This window comes from Macrotis lagotis, chromosome X (assembly GCF_037893015.1).
Source record: "Macrotis lagotis isolate mMagLag1 chromosome X, bilby.v1.9.chrom.fasta, whole genome shotgun sequence".
NCBI classification, from domain to species: Eukaryota; Metazoa; Chordata; class Mammalia; order Peramelemorphia; family Peramelidae; genus Macrotis; species Macrotis lagotis.
The window spans coordinates 133,455,973-133,473,917 of record NC_133666.1 but is presented as its reverse complement, the minus strand read 5'-3'; the positions used below and the strand labels follow the sequence as shown (position 1 = coordinate 133,473,917).

General features: G+C 36.0%; 2 protein-coding genes across 7 annotated transcripts in view; one reads left to right on the top strand and one right to left on the bottom strand.

Moving 5' to 3' along the window:
- CHLSN (cholesin) overlaps window positions 1–17,945 on the top strand; it is a 382,075-nt gene that overhangs the window by 67,469 nt on the left and 296,661 nt on the right. The window lies entirely within an intron of this gene.
- Window positions 10,603–16,229, bottom strand: GPER1 (G protein-coupled estrogen receptor 1). Its single transcript, XM_074200985.1, has 2 exons — window positions 15,788–16,229; window positions 10,603–13,372 (listed from the first exon to the last, which is right to left on the bottom strand). The coding sequence occupies exon 2, from the start codon at window positions 12,967–12,969 to the stop codon at window positions 11,872–11,874; it is 1,098 nt and encodes a 365-aa protein (XP_074057086.1). The 5' UTR covers window positions 12,970–13,372; window positions 15,788–16,229; the 3' UTR covers window positions 10,603–11,871.

Below are 17,945 nucleotides of genomic sequence, written 5' to 3'. Positions count from 1 at the left end.
CACTTCAAAAATTTTATTCATCTGTTTTCTCATAATATTTCTATGACTCATAAGTAGGTGATGCCTGATCTTTATAATACTTAGAATTAATATTACATATTTTGTGCTGGGCACAGTGATAAGTGATATGCAATTATTATCTTATTTGATCCTGAGGAAGAGTAGTGTTTATGCTGTATCATTTATTAATTAATGTTATTCCGTAATCTATCCTTTTCCTCATTTTGTAGTTCAGTTCATGTGATTGAGTAATGTGGCACACTCCCTTGCTAACCAGCTTAAGTGGAACCCTTTCCTCTATTTACAGATAAACAGAGGCCTGAGACAATTCTCCTGTCCTTCTGTTTCTTTGCCATAAATTTAAACCTGATTGGTTTATTTTTCTAATCAAGATTGCTAGAGGCAGCTAGGTCCCATAAAGCAATACACTTCTCAGGAGCCAGAAAATGACATGATCCTCAACTCCTGAAGACCCAACCCACAGTAGCCAATGTGACATATCCCAGCCACCCACCATTCCTCCTTTCCTGCATCTCCATAAAGAAAGACTTTCTCATCTTTTCAGAGTTTTGGACCTTTGCTTCAGTGCCTGGAGCAACCCACTTTATTAACAGTTAATTTCTCACCGTTAATAAGCCATTATCTTGCCCAGATAAATCCCTTAACCACTATTTGCCTCAGGTTACCTCAGTGACATTTTCACTCATCACAGTCCTTATGATAACTCTGAGAAGGAAGTATTATTATTTCCATTTTACAGATGAAGAAACTGAAACAAATGGTGGTTAAGGAACTTGCCCAGGGTCATATTCCTGAGACTGAATTTGAACTCCAGTCTCTGACTCCAGGCCTTTCTCTAACTTCAAAATTTAGTTGCTTCTAAAAGAGATAATAGCTTTTCTTTTTAATTTCTTTTGTCATGTTATGTTTAGGCTATGTTCATTTACATTAAAATTGTTGCTTATTTTTTTAGACAAAAAAAACCCCTAAAATCTTCAGAAAATGAAGAAGTTATGAGAGCAGGGAGGAAAGTAATGGAGATTTTTTTCTTTTTCTTTCTTTCTGTGTTTGTTTGTTTGTTTGCGTCCATATATGCATGTATATTTTTAAGTTACAAAATTTCCTTCCACCCTTCCTTCCCAACCCCCCTCCCCTCAGCAGCAAATGGTCAGGTTAGCATTGTACATACATATTTTTGATAAACATGTTTATGGATTAGTTATTTTCAGTATGAGGAATTAGGATTAAGGGAAAGAGATACATAACAGATAATTTTTATAAAGTGTTCATCAGATTCTAACAGGTTGGTTTTTGTTTTGGTTTTTTTTGTGTGTATTTTGTGTTTTGTTTTTCTTCCTCTGGGTGGAGATAACATTGTGCATAACTGGTCTAATACAGTTGTCCTAGCTCTCTGAACTGCTGAGAGGAGCTTCTTCCATCAAGGTTGATCATTTCACAATGTTCTTAATGTGTACATCATTCTCTTGGTTCTACTCCCTTTTCTTGGCATCAGATCCCATAAGTCATTCCATGCTTCTCTAGAGCCCAACCATTTATGGTTTCTTATAGAACAATAGTATTCCATTTCCATTCCATATTATTCTTACAGAACAATAATATTCCATTTCATACAGAATTTATGTACCATATCTTGTTTAGCCATTCCCCAAATGATGGGCATCCCCTCAATTTCCAATTCTTTGCCATTTCAAAAAGAACTGCTATGAATATTTGGGAATATGTAAGACTTTTCCCTGTTTTTTATAATTTCTTCTGAATATAGACCTAGAATTGGAATCGCTGGGTCAAAGGGTATGAACAGTTTTATTGCTCTTTGGGCATAGTTCCATATTGTTCTCCAGAATGGTTGGATCCATTCACAACTTCACCAGCAATGCATCAATGTCCCAATCCTCCCACAACCTCAAAGGAATAGGAATTTTTAAAAAATGATTAATTCAACTACATATTTTTTTTCCTAAATGCTTTTCATGATCAACAAAATTATTTTAGTTGGTTAGCTTCTGGTACAGTGATTTAAAAAAAATTAACTGGAGAAGTTTCAGCCTGTTCCTACATATGATTTCTTATGATAAGTTTCAGATTGATTCCTCCCAATTATAAGTGACTGGCAGATTTTTATTCCCTTTTGTTTTCTTTTCCTTTGGCCACAAAGCATTTGGTCCTGTATTCAATTTCCCACCCACTGGACAATGGTAGCAATCAGATCTCTGTTTTTAAAAAATGAATTAAAAATATCAACTTTAGTGAGTTCAGCTGACTTTTTTATTTTTTTTAAACAGTTATATGAGAAAGTTTTCCTTTAGATATTATGTCCAGTGAACCTGACTCTCAGTGATTCAGTTCCCCTACATATTAGATACCTGCTATGGAAGGTGTGCTGTGCTTGGTACTGGGGCGGATCCAAGGACAGCATAGCCACAGCTCAAGGAACTTACTTTGTAATGGGGAAGTCAGATAGATATAGAGCTAAAGTGATCAGCAGATAGAAGAGAAAACCAGGCAGGGTGCAGTTAAGAAAACAGTGGATTTGAAGTGAGAATACACGTGTCCTACTAGTTATTTGTTAAGACTCCTAGTTCTGCTATCCTAGCAATGATATCTTGTGTTTTTTCCTCTGATTCTCAGTTTGCTCTTCTAAAATGAGGGAGGGATTGGTTTCTTCTCTCTCTAGGCTAGTATGATAGGTTGGCTAGCCACTTGATCTATCCCTAGTCTTGCCTCTAAGTGAGAGAGGGGTGAATTGATGAGGAGACCAAAGCATTACCTGAATAACTCACTGGCTAGGGCTTCCTGCTCCCTACCCTGACCCCTTGGAGTAGAAATGGGAAGTGTATGAGCTTAATTCCAACTGTGATGAACTAGCATTTGTTTTGTTGAGACATATTGATGATTCTACCAAATAGCTTAGGGTTCCAACCTCTTCCCCCACACAGCTACTCTCTCCTTCACATGTGCTCCCCATGCTTAGGTCCTGGCTCCAATGTTTATTCTGAAACATTCAGTCTACATTCTTGGCCTCAAGCTAACCACCTATTCCTGGGAATTCGTCCCATTCATATATCCTGTACATTGCCTGCTCCAAAGTTCCTTTCTTAAGTTTTATTCAGAAATAAATACTTGGACTTAAGGAAAAAAATAAATCATTTTATTTTATTTTTTTCCTTAAGTTCAAGTATGGACTGCAAATTATATAAACCATCTTTGACCTCCTCAGTTCTAGTCTTGTTACTTAGCCTACCCAGACTCGCTACATTTCCATTACAGATACATGTATTTGTGTGACACCTGAGACCCAAGATTGCTTTAATAATTTTTGGCAGTAATTCTATAAAATAAAGCCTTTTAAATTGCTTTTTTGTTTCTAGGTAACCTAAGTTTTCCCCACGCACTAAATGCACTTTTAAACAACATGCATAGCTCAAAGTACATAAGTGTGAGTGTATGAAATACTCATGTGTTTGTGCTTCTCTAAGAGGGATAAAGTACAGGGGCAAAGGGGGGAGGGGTGTGAAAAGATTAGATTGCCTTGATGTAACTAAATAGTAACTTATTAAGCAAAAAGAAAATTAGGAAGCCAACCTTGGCTCTCTATTAACTAAGCATAACCAAATTAAGTGAATGGCAGCATTTAGCATATTAAAATTCTGCTTTTGGAAAGAGTATATCAAAAAATAGATTGTTATCCTCCAGCTTTCCTCCAACTCTTCCCCCCCCCCCCATTTTTGGGCATTTTAGAGTAGTGGCATACTAAAGGTTGAAGGTCACTGTACTTACTCATCAACAAACATAACATGAGCAGTAGCTGAGATTTCTCTATGGTTTCTCAGAACTGAGCTGGGAAGTGAAAGGAAGAGGAGAGGACACAGAAGTGTCATGCAGATGGTATATGTCCCAGAATCGTAATGGCCAGACTAATAAACAAAGGGGGGGAAAATGAGGTCTCTAAGTCTGCCTTTTCCACTCTGTTTTCTTGAGAATCCTAGTGTTGTTCTGTGCAATGTCAGTAAGGCTTTGATGAGAAAATTTGGATGCTCAAGAGATATGCTTTTCTAAAACATTAATTGTGAAATTATATATGGATCAAACATTATTATTGCTTACAACCACATTGGGAGAGATGAAAATGAGCTTTTTTTTGCCTTTACTTTTTCCTCCAAATTTCCCTTATCTCTCTCTCTTTTACCCAGGCAACAAGCATTTATTTGTCAAGCACTTACTATGTGCTAAGCATAGTGCTAGGTGCTAGAGATATAAAGGCAAAAGAGAGAGTAATAGTGTCTATTCTCAAAAATCTTCCAGTCTAACTGGATGGAACAATATGTCTATACAGAAGCACATGCAAAATAAATGCAAGGGAAGTATCCTGGGATTGGAAACCAGGAAAGCAATTCAGAGGTGGTCTCTTTCAATATCCTCTTTTTAGAGATGAGGAAACTGAAAGCAAAAGAGATTTAAATGATTTGTACAGCCCAGGCAGCTAGGATGGAAGGGAGTAGGGTGGGGTGATGGAGGAAAGACAATTTTTGTAAAGATTTAATGTAAAGCATTCTGAGAGTGTGAGGTAAGAAATAGGCATGGGTGATAGCCAGTTACAAGGGGTATGTTGTCGGTGATGATCTACAAAGGAGACTGAGAAAGGATGGTCAACCAGGGCAGATGAAAGAGAACCCAGAGAGGAGTGATTGCCTAGTTACTGGCTTCTTTTTCAGATGATACAGAGATATCTGGAAGAAAGAAAGTTGATAAAAGGTCATTGAATTTGACAATTAGAATATTCTGCACCATAAATTCTCTCCATCTCCCCGCCTTCTCTCCTTGTCCCCACAACATTTATGGGTCCCATTCCTGTATTTCTCTTGATAAAATCTAAATGACTTTTTTTTACTTTATATTACTTACATTTCCCAATATATCTTCCCCTCTGTCCTGAGCTCTATCCCTCATAATAAAGAAGAAAAAATTTCAGCTAATTTAACACTTATTAAAAACAGCCTGACATTATATAAAATTATGTGTAGCATTCCATATAAGTAATCTCCCTGTTTCTGCCAAGGAGAGGGAGGAAGTTATCTTCTCACATTTTTTTCTTTGGAACCTATATTTTGATCTCCATAAACATAGAAAGTATTTTGGTGTGAATGAGGCTGTTCCATGTCTTTCCTAACTACTCTGTCAGAAGTCATAATGGTTTGTGTTTTTTTGTTTTGGTTTGGTTTTTTTTTGAAGGATTGAATCCTATGTTTCAGGAACTGAACTTAAACTAGTTAGTTACTTATTTCTTACAAGTCACTAAGAATCTCTGGAAACTGACCAGACCAATCCTTTGTATACCAATACTTCTTAGGCAAAGTTTATCCTACTATTAGTACTTTCATTCATCTGAGAAGTAATTTATTTAAATATTAACATTTTCAGATTCTCTCCCCTTTGGGATATTTGTGGGAAGTTTCTTTAATTTTTACTTTTTTTTGTTTAAAAGCAAACTTTCAGTGTCACTGAAGTCCTCCATTGTTGCTTTCTTGTGAGATGGAGGCAACTCTGGTTTCTCAAAGACAGGGTTGATGGAGAACACGTTCCACTAGGTCTTGCTGATAGACTAGAGTTGTCATCCTTACTTCAGCCCAGCCAAGTGTAGTGAAGCTCATCACCACAAGGAAAATGAAATTTTTGACTGTGACTGTTCATAAAATCTACTTATAGATGTAGAGATATTATAGTCTTCATTGGTGAAAGTAATAACATCGCCAGTTATTATTTTTAAAGTATTGAACATCATTATTCCTGAGCATTCCCACATAAATCCCCGTCCTTTGAGTTTAAATTCAGAAATCAGCTTAACATGCATATTTATAAATCATAATATTGAAACCTCCTAAAATTATCCTTTCATGTAGTTTTATCTTTTTTCTTCTTGTGATTCTTGTTTTTATTATTAAAATGGCTGGTTGACTTGAAAGGGATACCTCCAAAAAATCATGCACATTTTAACTTACCTCTCCAAATATTGCATAGCTTCTAGAAGATTCCATTTTTAGTTTGCTTCGCCACTCTTCTTGATTTCATCAGTGATTGAAAGCACTTCCTGAAAATGAAAGACTTGGACCCTCTTTAATTCCCGCAGTTACTCTCCAGAATTCATTTTTAAATTTTCTAATTAAAATTTTGTTCCATATTCCGCCTATTAGAGCATGCTTTATTTTTTCCTGCAGTAGAAAACTAATTATACTGTGTACCCTTTTGAAATGCTTTTAAATTAAAAATAAATGGGGAAAAAAACTTTACTTAAAACAGAAATTGAATTTCATAAATCAGTTTCTGGGATAATGAATAAGGATATGGGAATATGGGTTCAAGCTGTGTAGAATTTTATGAAGTGCTAGGGAGATTTGAAAGGACAAAGTAATGTTGGGGTTCAGCTTTATGTTAGAATGATTCAAGGTTCTTTATTCATTCAAAAATTATCCATTATGTACCAGATACTCTGCCAGCTACTGGAAATACAGCAAAAATAAACCAAATCCCTACCCTTTCAGAACCCCAATCTCTTGAGAACCAGTAGCAGGTACATAGGTAAGTAAATGCATGCTATACACATATACATACATATACACACATACACACACATATACACACAATTAGTACCTTTCTGGGACATTAGTACATTTCTTAGGACAGAGCCCTAAGACCTAGAGAGGGAGAGGAGGATTCAGGATGTACCTTTTGTTTGAAAGATTCAGCTGTTGAGCTGAGTTATGAGAAATTTTAAAAGGTGGGAATGAAGAGAGTGCATTCCAGGCCTGGGGGATAGCTTGGAAGTACTAAAGCTTCAAGGTGATAAGTGGAAAGTCATATATAGGGAATTGCAAATAGGCTACTTTGGCCAGAGCAGAGTATATGAAGAGGAGTAACATATAATAAACTAATAAGGCTGGATTGTGTCAAACAGAGGAATCTGTATTTTACTCTAGAGTTTTCTGAGCAAAGGTGGAACATAGGCCTATACTTTGAGAATAGACATTTGGCTGCTGCATTGGAATATGAATTGGTGGTGGGGTGGGAGTAGGTATGAGGGAGATTTTGAGGCAGAGAGACCAACGAACAGGATATTGCAGCAGTTCAAGTGAGAGGAAGTATGAGTGGTGAGAAAGCACTAGGTTTCTGGGATGTTGTAAAGGTGAAGTCAGCAAGATTTGGCAACTGATTGGCTCTGGGGAGGGGGAGGGTTAGGGAGAAGGGAAGAATCAAGCAGAACTCTTGGTAGATCTGGTTGCCTGGGAGAATGACAGAAGGTATACTTGACAAAATTAAGATAATTAAGAAGTAGGATGAGCTTAGGTGGTAGGATAATGGGTTTGAATGTGAAATACCAACTGGTCATCTAGTTGGAAGTATCTAAGAGGCAGTCAGTGATTAAGGACTTAGAGTTGAGGAAACTCTAGGTCAGGATAAGTAGGTTGAATCAGATATAAATGAGAAGGTTTGACCTAAATGAAACTGATGGGTTGAACTTTAGTTACTAAACTTTTTATTTGTGCTCTGGATTACCTCCATTTGTATTATTGGCTGAGTCATTCTAATAAATATCTAATTGTTCAAGGTTAAAAAGAACTTTGAAACTCTAATTGAGAGATTATACTCATAGCAAATTGGAAGGTGAGGTAAAGTTTTGCTTTTGGGGATACAGATTGCAGAATGTTTATACCTTCTTTATAATTTTTTGATCAGGAAAAATGCATCTTTGCATTTTAAAAAAATCTCCACCACTTTCTGCTAGGACTAAGAGATCCTAAAACAGAATATCTTATTTTTATTCAAATGAAGAGTCAGCTCAACCAACAATTATTTTTTGAATGTTTTTTATGTTGTGAGGTGATGATGTCTTAAAGCTTATTTTCAGAACTTAATAGGGAATGCTACATTTATTCATAGATTGAGTGGTGGTTTGATTGGGAAATACCTTCTGTTTTTTTCTGAAAGTTGGAGCTTGGTGGTATTCCAACTCCATTCTGAGTCTCCTTACCTTCCTATTCATTTTTTTTCCCCAGCCAAGCAGGGTTAATTGATTTCTTTTGGTAGTCTGGCTTCCCTGAAAGAATCACAGACCTAGTCACCCTTTAGCAGTTTTGCCAATTTTGAGCCATAAAAGTTCTGCTCCTTCTTCTGAGTCTTTGGTTTGAGGGTAAAAAGTACTGGTGGAAGCATCTACTATTAGTCCTCATTTTGATTGTGATCACAAGGTTGAAAAGTATTGTTGATACGAATTGTATGTGTGATGAAACTGTATTTTTTTCTGGTCTCTGAGATCATCCCTCCCCACCCAAACCCTCTGTTAATGACTCTATGTCAGTAACCAGTATAAGATAACATAGTAGTATGATAAAATAGAAATAAAAATGTAAAAAGGAGCCTAAAAGTCCTTTAAAAACACTTCATAAATTATGGGAGTATGACAGATACTTATAAGCTGTCTCATAAATTAAGGGAGCAGAGAATCTAATTGCAAATGCCTTGTAAATTAACTGAGGCCACATACTGAGACAGTGTGCTAAATTAGGGGAAGCCAGCTAGGCCTTCATGTAATAGTTCTTGAATCTATAAACACACATGCAAAATGTTATATAAATGAATGAACCATAAAGTGGTATTGATAACTTTGAGATGATGTTGGTATGTCAGTGAGCTAAGACTAAAAATTTGACCAGTCTCCCATCTCCAAAACCCTATAAAAATTGTCCCTAAATTTCTGCCCCTTGAGCCCTCAGTGCTATGGGTCTATGCAACCCAAGTGCTCCATCGATCAACCATTACCTAAGTGATTCTCTGTGTCCCTCTCCTTCCCCATCTCTTCCCCTTGATGCCTACTATCCTCTTCCACCCATCCCCTGCCTGCCTGATACCTCTCTGATGACTGCCTCTGCATTCTCTGTGCTTTATTAAAGTGTGATTGAAGTATTACTCTCCACTTACTGCAAAGATGATCTTTCCTGGAGAATCCAAAAAACTGCATGTTTGTTTTGATCCAACAGGAGCCCTATTAGTGGTTCCTTTCCCTAGATCATAAACTGGGTGGAGCCCAAGGTTTGAGGATCAGATGTTCACAGTTAACTGCCCCTATTGTGAAGGAAGTGTGTGAATCTGTTGGTAGAAAGCAAAGACAGAGAACTTTGTGCCTCTCTCCATGTAAGGTCATAATAAATCAGTGAACAGTTTAGTTCTTACCAGACTGGAATTCCTGTGATGATGGCACCTTTAGAGTTCTCCTGCTTCTGTAGGCGAGCATGCCAATACCAAGTAAATATGACTTACATGGGACTATCAAAGGATATAGCAGGAAGACCAAGTTTAGAACTTGTTCTTACTGCTTGAAAAACATTCACATGATATTTCCTTTTGTATTAGCTGACTTTTGAGGGAAATGTAGCAGAAAGGAGGGGCTCTTTCATCTGTTTCTTGGAAAGGTAGCTGTTTTTAGCCTGAAATGCTTGTTTCAAATGTTCAGTCATATTTGTCATACCCTAGCGTATAAAAAGAGATAGAACCATCTTTTTACATAAATTCCTAGAGAAAGTTGTCTTTTGCATTCATTTCCTTTCCTTTTTTTCCACTTCTCAGTCTACTTTTTCACCTCCCCACTCAATTGAAACTGCTCTTTCTATTTAAATTCTTTATTTTTCTGTAGCACTGGACACCACTTACCACTCTTTCTTTTGGTTACTCCCTCTTCCCTCTATTTTCAGAACACTCTTTCTTCTGATTATCCTTTTACCTTCCTGCCTGTTGCTTCTTGGTTTCTTTTGCTGGATCATCATCTGTATCTCATCCCAAAGGTCTGTCTTGGATTCTTTGATCCTTTTCCTATATATTTATTTCTACTTATCAATATCTATACTTATAGATCTCTCTCTCTCTCTAAATATATATACATAGACACAGATACTATTTTTCTTTTATTTCTAAAAGCTTTTTAAATTGTGTATTATTTTGTTTATTTCAAACCTATGGATAAAAATATCCCCAAAAAGGAATTAATAGAGCAAACTAATTTGCTGAATTATGAAGGTTCTATGACTCACCAATGTGGTACAGGACTTGAAATCAGGAAAATTGGATTTGATTCTTGCCTCAGTAAAGCTTTAACTAAGATAAGACAGCCTGGGCTTTATCTAGGGTGCCAAAGTGGAGAAAGTTCTGTTTGGTAGCACTTGACTCTTTTTATAGAATAAAAATGGTTGAGCCTAGAACCTAGTTAGAAAAAATTCTTTGTTAAAATTGCAAACTCCCAAATAGCATGCCTTGACTGTGACACATTGGAAATTCCTTTGATTCCTCTTCTCACAATGAAGTTCTGGTCTGTGGCTTTGTGGTATTCTAGTGTTTTCATTTCCCCTTTACATTTTACCTTTCCACTGCTCAATTCTGTTGGTGCAAAAATTGCTATTTGTCTCTTTACAACATAGATTTTACCACATTGACTGTGTGATTTATGGGTCAGCTTGTTTCACTCTCTCAGTTTTCTGTAAAATGGGGATAACACTCACCCTATTTTCTTTGCAGGTTTTTTGTGAGACAATCTTTTGAAAACCTTAAATTGATATATGCAATTAGTTGTTTTTCTTTGAGTAAAAAAAATTGAATGATACTTAAATGTATTATACTATAAGCATTTTAATGAGTCATCTACATTATCATCAACATTATTATTCTTATTAACATTATTATATCATTAAACCAGAAATGCCATATTACACTTTCTGATGGCCATGATACATTACACAACTCTCATAATTTCATTCCTCATTCTTCTAAATGCCAAGGTTACTGTAAACATATACATTGAAGAAGTCAGCTACTCAGATCAAACTAGCATTAGAATAGTAGTTATGTTATTCAATGAGAAGCTTCATCATTAATGCAAATCTAGCTTACACAGGTGACTGTGACTTATCTATGAACAAGGTGGTCGGCAAAATGGGGTCATGTATTTTAGAATTGATGGTCCCTCTGAGAGAGATTACATTACTTAAATATGTTTATGAGTGATGCAACTCATTTTTGCACTAGTCAAGTGTCAGAGTATGTAGCAGTAGATTATAAAGTACTGGACTTGATTTCCCACCATGACATCAGATTTAGAATATTTCAAACGGCCTTTAATCAGAAATCTTTATGTTCTTTACATAAAGTGGCAGATTTATTTTCAGTAGCTATGTTTCCATTTAAAGTGCTATGTCTCCACAGAAACTTCTTAATAAATCTGAGTTTTCCCACTTGTTTTGGCAATTTTCTCTCAGGGGGAGGAACAAAAGTCCATGTGAAGAGTAGCAGAACATTATGATTTTGTCATCTGTTGACTCTTCTTTGCCATAAGAAAACATTATGATAATCTCTGTCTTTAACTATTAGGGCTGTCTATGAACTGTATACAATTAGAGCTTTTAGAGCTTTGTGTTCTTTAGTAATCTCAATTATAATCAAGTAAATTTAACCAAAATTTACACATCATTGCCCATTTATAGTAGCATCTAGACCAGTGGTTCCTAACATTCTTATGCTCCAGGATTCCCTTTCAACAAAAACAATTTATTGGAAACTCCCAGAGTTGTTTAATATACTACTCATATTAGAATTATTTAATGCTTAAGGCACCATTTAAGAATTTTGAACATTGTTGAGGACTCTCAAAGGTTCACAAACCACTAAATGAGAACTACTGATCAAGACACCATTAAAGACCTAAGAGAGGAAAAGAAATAGTTGTGTTATTTTCCTCTTCCTTAGCTATATGTGAATTTCTTAGTGGCACACAGTTTAGTTCTACAATGATGAAAAACTTTCACAGTTGTCTATTTACACGGCACTGCTAAATTTTACTTCTGTCTGCTCACTGTTCTCAGGGATGACTGACTTGAGGGCTGCATGACAGAGGCGATTTAGAGCTGATAAGTTGCTTTTCTGTTCAATGTACAGCCTCAGTTTTTCTCTAAAGGTTTCCCCGAGAAAGCTGTAGATAAGTGGGTTTAAGCAGCTGTTTGAGAAAGCTGCCAGGTTTACTATGTGGCCAGTTAAAGGGTAGGCATGGCGAAAAGAATGTTTGCATGAAGAAATAGCTGGCTCCTTTCTTTGCAAGAGGTGTACACTAATGAAGACATTTTCAGGTAGCCAGCAGATAAAGAAAACCAAGACCACAGCAAAAATCATTCGGAGGGCTTTTTGCCGCCGTAGTCGCAGACTCCGGTGTTTGTGAGCTTTGATGAGAACTCGGACAATAAGTGAGTAACAGAGACCGATGATGGCAAATGGGATAATGAACCCCAAAGTAATCTCAAGCCACTGGATTTCTTTCACATCAGCAAAACAGAAGCAGACCTCTTCTGTGTGCTGCAGATGGACAGCTGTAAAAGGTACCAGGGTGGCAGAGATGGACGCCATCCAGATGAGGCCACAGCTCAGCCGGGCATGGTGCTTTGTGCGAAAAAGACTGGATCGCATGACCTTTGCTAGGGCAATGTATCGGTCAAAACTCATCCACGTTAGGAAGAAAATGCTGCTGTACATGTTAATTTGCAGGAACAGGGACATGAAGGTACAGAGGATTGTGATGTCATAATACTTCTCATCTAGATTAAATACTTCTATCAAGGAATCAGCCACCAGAATGAGATCCGCTGCTGCAAGGTTGATGAAGTACAGGTCAGGGATTGTCATCTTTTCACGAAAGCTGATGTTCACTACTAATATTAAAATGTTTCCCAAAAAGCCAATAGGGAAGAGGAAGATAGTATAGAGACATGAGAGGAAAAGACCGATGACATACTGTTGATGTTCATATTGGTCACTGGCTTGTTTGAAAGGGTCAGTTTCATTGAGTAGGTGTGATCTGTTCAGTTCAAAGGATGTACTGTTGTAATCCACTGGTGACAGGGTCCCTGCAGAATAAACCTCCATGGTAAAGGCTCTTGCTTGATAGATTACATAAGTCTTTCCAGTCTAGTTTAAAATACCCAGAACAGCTAAATTTTTATGACTTTCTAAAAGGTTCACGGAAGCCAGTTTTGAATATTAGGTACATCTGATGCATCTTCAGGAAAAAAAATCTATCTCTGAGTAAAGTCAGGGGAAGCTTGTCATAAGTAATTTTTCCAGGTTTTTGAGTTTATTGGTTGTAGGAAGGTCATTGGTTACCAAGGGGGGGGGGGGGGAATGGATGAGATTGTAGTCCTTTCTTTAAATTAGAAAGACTTAAAGGTAATTATGGAGTCCTTAATTTGTCTTCCTGATGTTTTCTTCTTGTTAATTTTAGATCAGCCATTCATACCTGCCCTTTGATGTTTCTTGACTATTTGGATACCTAGGAAGAGTAAATAGAAAAGTATTACCTTCTCATTACTAGCTGCAGCTTGACTTAAACACCAGTATACTTCTCATAAGGAGCAGTTTGCTGCTAGCCATTCCTATCTAGAGCAGTTGTATGACATACAGAGTTAAATAAAGACTGGAGCTTTTTGTCATGTTATATTGGAGAGATGGTTTATATTGAAAGTGTGCTAAAGGATTATGAGGGAAATGTGGCTTTCTTTTCCCTACAGACTTGAAATGCTGCTTAATCTGAGTTGGAAAATAGTCAGTTAAAGTGATTCATCTTTCTTTTATGTAACATATTCCTTTTTTTTTTTATAGCCAAAATAGCAAGCTTGTTAAAGAGCATGGCTATTTGAGTAGGAAAACCTTAGGAAAACTACTACCATAGCCAGAGGAAATTAACTTAGTTTAATCAGCTGATGAAGAATGAAAGAGGATGGGAAGGGGAAAAAAACCAAATTTTATGAAGGATAAGCTAACATAACTAGGGAATTTGACATAAAACAAAATTAAGCCTTTTACATTTTATTTTCTGTTTCAACAAAACGGAAGATATTTTGCTTTTTGACAATGGGTGCTGAAACTGAAATAATGGATTTTTATCTTATGGAATCAAGTGAAGTTGACCTTAGGGAAATTTAAAAAATTAAACGAGTTTTAAATACTGATAATTTAAAAATTAAATGTCATTAACAAGTCAGGTTACTAAAAATAATTGTATCTTATAATACCAGTTTTAACCAGTAAGTATGCTTTCTATAAATGGCTTTTTAATAGCACTTGTCTGTCACATAACATGGTTAGATGCATCTTCGATACTTGTCCTCATCTAGTTGCATTTTAAAGGTTGTGTTGTTTTCTAGGTTTCTTAAGAATGGAATAACGTTTTTAATTTAAAAGTTTTTCCCTTGCTTAGGATTGGGGGACAGGTTTAGCTATTTATCAGTAAATGATCATTGTCAACATTTTTGTTATAGTGTACAATCATTTGATTTCATAATTCTCTTTCATCCAGTATTGATAATCATAGATATCTACTAGCAGATCCAGTAGTTCCAAAGTTGTTTGGGAAATATTTTTATTTTTCAATTTAAAATAAATTAAGTTTAAATTTTGTTTTGAGTTTTTTTTTAATTTTTGAACATCCTTTATAGAATACTCAATTGAGATATTCCAAAACTAGAGTTGAGATTCATTTTCCTACAGCTTGAGAATAGCTATGAAATTTTGTGATTTTAGCTATGTATTGGTGAGTGTCGATTATTATTTGAAAATGTTCAACAGCCTTGCTTGACTTAGGTTAATAAAGATCTATTTATTTAATATGTCATGTAAATTTGTCTTTATTAGGTGTTGTTTTTCTATCTTCATTCATTCTTGGATAGATAATCCTTGTCTGAATTACAAGACTATGACTGTTCTGCACTTGCATTCTGGCTGCTACATTTAAAAACCTCTGCATTGTTTCATTTTAAAACCTGTTTTTAAAGTTTCTTTTTCTTTTTAAACATTTGAAAGATTTTCGATTTTATTCTGCAAGAAAATTATAAAGGGTATTCTTCAGGATTTCAGTTATTTACCATACCCACATTTGCTAAATATATATTCTGGGAAAAAAGACATCTTTATTATTTCCACATATTTAGAGCCTTTAGATTCACAAATTAGTGCTAGTTTTATGATAGTCAAATAAAAGTAAACATAAATCAAGCATTAAATTTATTACTATATCAGTATTCTCATAAAAAATTGACAGCATATTTATAAATATATAAACATTCATGACTCTTTTAAAATTTGATATTAAATTATTTATGTTTCAAGTCTCCACTGGTTGCACAGTTCAAGAAAAATCAGACTAGATCTTTATCAGCTCTATTAACCCAGTAATTTCTGACACTGATTTACATTTGCTTGATCTATTTCTTTCAAAAGATTATTAATTGACCTATTATTTTTCATCAAGCTTTTTTATTGAAAGAGTGTGTAATATCCTGCAATACAGGTTAGAGTCTTTGTAATCCTGTTTCCTGGAAGTTTGATATATTGTTCCTTAAATGAAGTATGCTAGACTGCTTTGTAATTTTATTTATGGCTGGCTTTATAAAAATTATCTTAGTGTAAAACCTTTATTTACTATCAACAAGTCAAGAAAATTTCTCTCTACAGAAAGTTTTGCTTTTATCATTCAAATAGCTGTACATGCCTGGAATTTTAGGTAGCCTCTCTCCCATGGAAAAATGTTAACCTTATCAAGAGGAACCACAAATTCTGAAATAATGAAAGCAATTTAAATATCATACCAGTGCAAGGTATACCCATTTTAGACACAAGAAAAAATCTTTTAGAAAAGCATCCTAAGGAATATTTACTGTTACAAAGGACATCCAAAATTGAGATTTACCTGAGTAGGTCCGGTAGTCCATTCACATGTGTTTGTTCAAGGCAGACTCCCTTTGTCTTCATGGTCTGTACTTTTGTGTACCTTTTGAGGATTTGTTTGTTCACCTGGTCTCAGACAGGAACAAGATGCTGGCTTAACTTTTCTGGAAAGTGGTTAGGATGATAAACTAGTGGTACTGGATGCTACCTGTTGAATAATTCAGTAGCAGCAAATAGGTAGAAGGAGGAAGAGCACCACACCACTATTGAAGCCTGGTTAAAAACATTACCCTGAGTAAGTGACTGTCATTGTTCTTGACAGCAGATGCAGATCTTGCAGCCTGTCCTTGGCAACAAAACAGGGCTTTATAGATTTCCCAGGGTCCTTCTAATTTGTGTTCAGCTGAAGTGGTGCTGAACAGGCTTCCTTTTAAGGCTAAAATTAACCATTTTTCTGCTGGCCTTTTTTCCCCCCCAACATACTGCATCCATAGAAATTTACTTTTCTTTCTTATCTCTGGCAACAAGTTAAGTCTTGTTAGGGATTTTAAAAGTGACTTTCCAGTTAATTCCCTTTTCCTGAATATTTAACCACCCCCCTATTTATACAATGTTAAACTCCTACAGCCTCCACCCTGCTTCAGACCATTAGTACTCCTTGCTTGGGATTACTGTTTATTGTTTTCCTTTTCCACCAGATTCTCAATGCCCTCATCCATCCCCAACACATTTGCTAGATTGGTATTTCTAAAGCACAAATCTCATCATGGTATTCTCATCCTCAAGAAGCTTCCATGATTTCCAGTTGCCTCTGAACTGTTCCTCCATCCTTTTAGGCTGCTATAACCTTACTTCACCTAGTCTATTCTAGACAAATTGATCTGCTTGCTGTACAGGTCTTCACATTTCCCAACTGTAGGTCTTGGGTGTAAACTACTCCCAGCCTCAACCACCCCCCCCAATTCCTAGTATTTGGCATACTCTTTTTCATCTCCAACCTTCTTTTGGGAACTATTTAAGTACCTTTCTCCCCACACACACACCCTAGTTATTTGAATGCTCCCACTTTTCAAGACATTACCTTGTTTCTCCTTTGTGCATATTTCATGCAAATAAAATAACATGTTATAGATGCTGTTCCCTTTGGTAGAATGATGATGATGATGATGATGTTTGTCTTTTATTCTCTAAGAAGATCATGACATTAGGGAAGTGATGCCATAACAAGCACATGAATTGGATTTGAATAAAAGGTGTGCTGTACAAGTCCCCAGACTCACTTTCTCCTCTGGAGCCATCTAGGTCCAGTGGCCAGATATGAATCAGGACAACTGGAGATGGCCCTGTATGTGAGGCAATCAGGATTAAGTGACTTGCCCAAGGTCACACAGCTAGTAAGAGTCAAGTGTCTGAGACTAGATTCAAACTCCTGTCCTCCTGACTCCAAGGCCAGTGTTCTATCCACTGACTCATCTAGCTTCCCACCTTCAGTAAAATATAACTTCTTGGAGGCAGATATAGTTTTGTAATTGTCTGCATATTCCCACTGTCTAAGCACAGTATCCAATATTTAATAGGTACCTAATTAAACCCATGTAGAATTGAATGCCACTTGTCCTTTATAGTATTATTTCACATTTGTCATTATTTGGTTAATGTTTGACATTACCATTATGCCTGATTTTAAATGCACACTTCAAATAATCTTGTTTTTAGTTAAGTGTGTGTGTGTGTGTGTGTGTGTGTGTGTGTGTGTAGAATTTTATCTCATATTGTAGTAAAAAAGATCAGTCTTTGGGAAATCATATGTAAGTTGATCAAAATAGTTTCACTATTCAAGTTAACAAATAACTTTAAACTCCCTCACATCAGTCACCTCATTTAATTTTTAGTTGAATCCTTTGATTGTTGTATAGAGTTATTTACTTAGAACAACCAATCCAACATACATTTACAAAACTCCCCCTCCTCATCCAGAACTGTTAGAGGCATTTTTAATAACATTATACAGTCAGAGAGAATCAGCTTTGCTTAAGAAATAGCCAGTATATCTAAACAATCTTGTGTGTCTCATCTCTAAAAGGAATTGAGCTGACATTTCCCAGTACCCCACCTACTGGTTGATGGAATCCTGGGAAAAGGGACTGTTAGCTCAAACCTTGTCTGATGAGGAGCGAAAA